At 34.4% G+C, this 7,660-nt stretch overlaps 1 protein-coding gene across 1 annotated transcript in view; it reads right to left on the bottom strand.

Moving 5' to 3' along the window:
* LOC107752721 (FRAS1-related extracellular matrix protein 2-like) overlaps positions 1–7,660 on the bottom strand; it is a 75,861-nt gene that overhangs the window by 32,837 nt on the left and 35,364 nt on the right. Inside the window, exons 3-4 of the mRNA XM_016568750.1 lie at positions 4,212–4,358; positions 1,035–1,265 (exon numbers count right to left, since the gene is read on the bottom strand). Coding sequence (XP_016424236.1) covers positions 1,035–1,265; positions 4,212–4,358 — 378 coding nt within the window. The remainder of the gene's footprint in view (positions 1–1,034; positions 1,266–4,211; positions 4,359–7,660) is intronic.

The raw sequence follows: 7,660 nt of genomic DNA, 5'->3' as shown, positions 1-7,660 counted from the left end.
ATATTCTTAAGGACATCAAAACCTCAAATAAAACTCCAGAAAGGTGTACAATATGGGACTTTTAAGAGAGTGTGGGCCGCTTCTGGTGCTTGGATTTTTACTTCAGTAATGAGGTCCAAGTTTAAGAATAGCCTACACAAGAATTTATTTTATTTTATTTATTTATTTTTTGTAATGCATTTTTTCCCCTCTCTATTTAACAGCATAACTTACAATGAAAGACGTCTTCCCTCAGGAAGATTAAATGTTTTCCTGCCGTGCTGGATGTTGGGCTCATGATCAATAAGTTGTTTGCATTCGCCCAAACTGATTTTGTAAAATAAAAAAGCGGACGGTGAAGGGTGCAGTTAGCGCGAGTCCCGCTCGCTGTGAAGCGGGAGCAGCCGGCAGAGAATTCCGCTTGGTCTTAAAGCCTTCCTCAAACGCCTATGTTCACAAATAAAACAACGATTTGCGCAAAAATAATGATTAGTTATCACAGTCTATTTTAGTTATCAATTGAGAATTTGTTACTGATATGATCTGGTGAAAATAATAATATGGCCTGCGAGAAAATAAATAAAAAGAGTGGGGCTGCTATGAGTGCTGGTACAGCATAGTTCAACCCAGTGGCATGACGACACCGGCCCTTGCGGCCAAAGCCAATCCGGGCCTGATGAAGACTAACTACGCCTTTGTTTCTTTGTTTTTTTTTCAATACGCACCCTCTAGTGGCAAAAAATTACATCATAAGTGACTTTTTTAAAAAAGATTTAAAAATCTTGCCAACCCCAAACCTTTGAACAATAGTGGATAGCAGCATCCTTAGATTGAATAAGACTAGACTGAGTAACAGACTAAACACATAACCTATTTTATGTTAAAGCAACATTTCTAATGATTGGTTGAAGTCTGAACTTGTTTGCTTAACGTTGAAGTTTGTCTGAATAAGGCTGGCTTTTGAACCCACATGCTGACCTTTGTTGCTATCCTAACCCATTCCCAGCACCTGGAACCCATGTTTTGATTTTAAATTTTTTTTTTTGTGAGCTTACCATCTCCGGGGTCAACAATTTCCACGGTTGCTGCCTCTGGGAACTCCAGTGCTCCCATGACAGGCTCTGACAGGACAATCTGGAAGGTCTCGAACTGCTCGTATAGGCTGTCTGACAAGATGCGCACTTTCCAGGTAGCAGTGGTCTGACCTGGGTTAAACTGGACTTGTTTCTGGGCTTTCCCTCTGAAATCTTTGTCCTTTTCAGCCGTACCATCTTTGGTACCAATACCTTAAGAATGAAAGAGTAAATAAACGTTAAATAAAGCACAGAAATGTAAGCAAATTAAAGTATTTTATAATATATATATATAACTATAAAGACTACAAAACTATATAATAATAAAGAAAATGAAAGAAAATATAAAATACAATACAAAAAAAAATAAAAAAATAAATAAAATATTGTTTTTAATTGAAACTATACAAATAACCAAACTTCTGCAAATGCCAGCAAATGGAGACCTCATGGGCTAAATTTTTTTTTACATTAGAACTATACAATTAAGCGCAATAAAAAATAAATACAATAAATAAATAAATAAATATATATTTTCTAGTGCATTGGAGTGAAAAGAACATATGTTTTACAGATTGTACATTGACAAAAACATTGTTAGTGTCTTTTCAACAAACTGCTATATACAAGTAAGTGTGCTAGCAAATAAAGACCACTGTCAAGGGATTGAGAAAACTCCTGTTTATATCATGTCGTCTGTGTTTCTATAAATCACAGAAGAGCTTTGTTAACAGCCAATGTAGAGATGTTGCAGTGTGCATGACGCAACCATTCTGTAATAAAAGCTTCAAAGAGAGCGGTGTGCCGTTCTTTGGAAAGAGAATAAAGTCTATAAAGTCTAGTCCTTCAGAAGATCAGATGCTCATCCTAGCCTGGCAGTCCCACTGGTGGATCTCTGTCCACTTGGGTTGACAAAGGTTTGTACGGTGCCAGCAGCTTCACAGCGGGTGTTGCCAGGTGAGCATTATTAGCTAGCGGACAACACTATATCTTCCCACCACAGAAATCTCAAAGGTCACCAACGTATAATGAGATATTTATATATCCCACAAAAAAATAAATAACTCAGAGGGAAGAATCATTTTGGGGGAAAACTGCCAGAGGAAAGACCAGATTGGGAGAAAGCTTCGGCAAAGGAGGAGAAATTGGGTTGCCAAAGAAAAAAAAAACTTGACTTCTTTGAAGCAAATTTAGAAAGAAGCGCTTTGATATTAAGGTACATCACAAAAAAGGAGGGGTCCTGTCATGTCACATGCCTGTATAAAACGCAATTATTCAGAGAACGTCAGTCCTTGAAGAGAAACTGAGGAAGAGAGTGAAAAATCAAAATAATAATTGAATAAAAATCATCATTTCAAAGACTTCCTCATCTCCCCACTTCAGTACAGGAAGGTCTCTGATCCAGACCCAGCGAGTGGCAGATGAACAGCAGGCCAGCAGCTCATCTTATCGACAGCCCCTGGACATGAACCGAGGTGAGTTGTGGAATGGTGGTCAAGCTCAGCATGTGGATGGAATATTCATCTGTTTCATCAGAGCTTGTGGAAGGCTGTCAGTGTGATCCTGACAGTGTAACTCTCATTTTTACAGTGTTTTCCATGCTAGGTTGTAGCTCATGCAAATGGAAAACTCCCTCTTGGGGATGACTGAAATGCTGATGCTCTCTTGGAGTCAAACTCATGACTTTGGTGTTGCTAGTGTCATGCTCTGTTGGGCTACTGGAACTGATTTAGATTAAATCTGATAAACATTCATTCCAGAAGCTGAAATTTTCTATTAAGGAGTAATATTTCCATGACTTTCAGGGGTGTTAGAAAGTCATGAAAATGTCCTAGGTATATGTCCTAGGCATATAAAAATAAAGTACATAGAACATTGTCCAAATAATTTAAACCAATACTAAACTAGATCCTAAGCTATTGGTTTAGAAAAAAATATTATGAAATTAATCAAATATTATTTATCTATTTAGATTCTGCTGTCATATTTTAAATATTTGATGTATTTTTGAGATACAAGTTCAATCTTTCTCAAATTCATGAAATTTTGCTGTTCATCCAGAATTCTTGAATTTGAGGTACACTTGTCTGTCAACTATAATTTTCTGTATTACCACTGTAAATTTTGGGATTTATTTTTTCACTTTTTTTTTTACACATTTTTGAAAAAATGTCTCTCTTATTGAATTTATTTATAAAACAAATACAATAAAAACAGTAAAAATGTTGAACAATGAAAAATAATTATAATTAAATATTAACGTTGTGCTGATTAATATTTTTGTGGAAACTGTGATACTTTTTTCAAGACTTTTTGATGAATAGTTCAAAAGAACAGCTTTTATTTGAAATATAAATCTTTTGTAACAACGTAAAAGTTTTTACGGTTACTTTTGATCAATTTAATGTCTCCTTGCTGAATAAAAGTACACATTTCTTTAAATAAATAAATCTAGCTTTCTGACCTCAAACATTTGAATGGTAGTGTACAGTCAACCAGTAAATGACTGCAAAATAAAGAAAGATACCTTGGAGTGCTACAAGAGATATAAAACTTGCATAACTATGTAGGTTATTGTATACCAGGGTTAGTGGTGTTCAAAAATGTTCAGTGGTTATTAAAAATATTTGACCGCAGAAGGCTATGATTAAATCTAATATTCTGGAGGCCAATGAAATAAGTGATTCTTTACGATACAAAACTGAGCATATCTCATCAACACAACAGAAACTCATTATAATGAAGTTCCCTTGCATGAATGATATGCTTTTTAACTTTGATCTATGACCTTTCTTATGTAAGGTTCTTGTCCCTCAAGGAATTGAAGGTTTTTTCTGCTGACTGTGGAAACTCAACTGCCAATTGAATAATATGTGGGTTGCTGATTTTTATTTCTACTGTTATGAGTCATAAAAACTAGTATTATCAGTGTGGATGTAGGCGGAAGCATAGCAAAGTCTTGATGCAAATCAAGCAACCAAATCTGATGACATGAGGAGCAACATCAATAGAAGTTCAAAGAGCCTAAAATAGCGATGTTATAAAGAGACTACAATCAGCAAATTAGAGGTCACAGTTATTTACCACTACAGAGAGGCTTGATAAAATCTTATCAGTAGTGCATGATGGGAAATTAAGCACTCTTTTAACATCACTTACTAACAAATGAAGTCTCGCCAAGGTAACCTCTGCGTCTCAAGACCACCTCCAGAAACTTGCTCTCCTCATCCACCTGGTAGTACTCTTTCTCCAGGGAGATCCAAGCCCAGTTTAGTCGGAAATGTTGGTTTTTCAGCTTGTTGCCCCCTACAGAGCAAACAGAAGAAACACATTGAACATACACTCAGGTAAATATTAGTATCAAAGGTGCATTGATGATTTGGATGGAACTGTTTGCTGTGTATTGATTGTATCAATCCAGGTACAAACGTGCAAAGATTAGACTTTGTTCTATGCGTTTTTGTTTGTTTGTCAGAAGTATGCTAAGGCTTTCTCTTTGAAGTAATAGCTTTAATATAGCCCACTGAGGTTTAGTGGAGCTGACTCCTCCAATTCATACGGGGTACCTTATTCATCTCAATAAGAACAGTGTGATATCAGTCAAAAACTCTGATGCAGCGGCGAGGGGAAGCGCAGGTCTAATTGCTTCTTTTCTAATTAAAATAAAAAAGGATTGTCTGCTTTCTATCTGTGTTCGTCTGTTTTATCATCAGCGTTTGAAGTGGGATTCAAAGTGAGGGCTCGCTCCTGGAGGGCATCCCTACCAGTTACAATCTGCACACACAGACAGCCACACACACAGATATCAAACACACACAAACACGGCTTTCTTTCCCATGCAGAGATGCAAATACTGGAAAAATGCAACATGTCTAGTCCATCTATGCTTAATTAAATATTCGGAATTCAGATTCAATTATGTAAATACAGGATGGGGTTTAATAAAATCTAAATTGGAATTTTATGGCTTTTTGACCTAAGCTTTGGAAACCATTTTATGCACAGAATGTGGGACACAACAATTATACAAAATAATGACCTATAATATAAATACATATAATACATATAAAAATGCAATATGTCTTGTCAATCTATGATAAATGAAATATTAATAATTCAGATACAATAAAGTAAATAGGTAATATGGTTTAATATAATCAAAATAGAAATTGTGTGGAATTTTGTCCTTGTCTGTTAGCTTTTGTAACCATCTTGTACAAAACATTATATAATAATAACAACAACAATAATAATAATTATTATTACTATTGTTATTGTTATTATTATTATTTATATACTTATTAATAATTATTATATATACACACACACATACATTCATTGTTTTATTTAATACTGTTTTTAAAATTAAAATAATAATGATATATATATATATATATATATACAGTATATATATTTATTAATAATTTTATTTAATAATGTTTTTTTTTAATTAAAATTATAATGCCTACATTTTAAATAGTGATTAAATACCGTTTCAATAGATTAAATTAGAAATTAAATATACTAAATAATAACTAAATATATATACAGTATATATATATATATATATATATATATACAGTATATATATATATATATATATATATATACAGTATATATATATATATATATATATATATACAGTATATATATATATATATATATATATATACAGTATATATATTTATTAATAATTTTATTTAATAATGTTTTTTTTTAATTAAAATTATAATGCCTACATTTTAAATAGTGATTAAATACCGTTTCAATAGATTAAATTAGAAATTAAATATACTAAATAATAACTAAAAAAATAATTAATGTATTTAACAGTAATTCAACATTATGCAGAAAATAGGACATTGCTATTGTATGACATGATTTTAATTGCAGAATACAACTGAGAAAATTACTGTTTTAAAGAGGGGAAAACAGCGATATGATACATTTTCGATATGATACATATGATACTTTTCATAGTTAATTTTATGTTAGATAACAGTTTATCTATTGATATATGTTTCGTCCAACATCCTTCCTGTTTCAACAGAAAATGGCAAGTTTTGCACACATACATAAACACACACACACACAAAAATCTTTGTATAACAAAGAGAAAGCTTGATCTGTATGACGGACTCGTCCAATCAGAATTTGGCATGTATCGTTTGTCCGTCCCAGTCCAGCTGGCATGTTAAGAGAGAATAAGAGATAGAGAGGAAGTGGGCAAGAGAAAGAGAGAGACTTCAATCTTTAGGTCTGTTCTGTTCTGGCTTCTTTGTACTGAGCTATCAGTGGACTGCGGTTTGTTTGCTTTTGGCAGCACTACACAGGCCGTACCCACCCCGCACTCCTCCTCTCCTTCCTCCACTGTCCAGTTGTCACGCTCTGCAAACCTGTCACGTTCAACGATCCCCATTTCCCTTTCATGCAAAGGGCGAGACGCACACGTCCAGGTGTTTTATAGTTCACATGAATGTGCGTGTGTGTAAAGCTGAATAGTAGCACCTGTTCTATGTATTTTTACACTTATAATTCTCAAAAAAAAAAAAAAAAAACATAAATCCAAACATCTAGCATGGTCAATGAAGAAGATTCACAAAAGAAAAGTCAAATAACTCAACAAATACCCTTTAAAAGTGTGTCGTCTCAAATGTTTCACATTCTAACCTTGACAAATATGGATCAAGAAAACAACAAGACACTTTCCAATGATAGAGTTTCATTTGAAGCATCTGTGAGAGCTGCTTTTATGAAACGTAACAAGCACCGGCAGAGAAAACATCTTCAAACTGCAAGAAAATGAGTTCGATGAAACCCTGTCAGATCGAAGAAATTAACCGAGAATGACAGAAGATTCAGATCTGAGCTGAAGTACCTGGCTCATCTTCAAAGTCTGACATTTTGCAGAATAATTGGCTGTGTCAACGCACTTTTGATGAAAGAGAATTCGAGATTTGCAGAATACAAAGATTTTTGGACTTCACCGAAGCCTGTGAGACGGCGAATAAACAGGATTCACTTCACCTTTGAGGAAAGACGTGAGGTGAAATGTCGTCCTGTCTCTAGAGGCTTTGTTCCTCCTAATGACAAAATACAGTACTGCTGTATGTTGAAGTTGCAACTCAAAACTAATCACATTGTCCTCAATAGTCTCCTTAGAGGTTTGTATAGGAGTTGTTTTGCGCGTGGGAGATATTAGGCGGCAAGTTCATATGCTATAGAAAGTTTATTCAGTTAGACTTTCAATAGTGTGTCTGTCAGTTTGAAAAAAACAATAAAATCCAACATGTTCATTCACTCGGCCTTATCCGCAAGGAACCTTCAAAGAGCATTTTTAGAGGCAATCTCATGCACAACACATCTTTCCCAAAGAAAGACCACCTCAAGCTTTGATTTTTATGCGCATGCACCATTTTAAATGCAATATGATAAGTCATGTTCAACCAACATACGGTAGGCCTACCATTGTTCTAGATCCGGCCCACATATTGTGTATTGGAGGCGAGATTGCGTTTCAGCTGAATAAACCCACTTCAAAGAGTTCAAGGAAAACCTCCCAGTTAATCTATAACTGAAGGTTAAGATTGCTGAGCAGCGGTTTCGTT

The sequence above is a fragment of the Sinocyclocheilus rhinocerous genome, unplaced genomic scaffold, assembly GCF_001515625.1.
Source record: "Sinocyclocheilus rhinocerous isolate Xijiao unplaced genomic scaffold, SAMN03320098_v1.1 scaffold1965, whole genome shotgun sequence".
In the NCBI taxonomy this organism is placed as follows: Eukaryota; Metazoa; Chordata; class Actinopteri; order Cypriniformes; family Cyprinidae; genus Sinocyclocheilus; species Sinocyclocheilus rhinocerous.
This window is presented reverse-complemented; position numbering and strand designations above follow the sequence as displayed.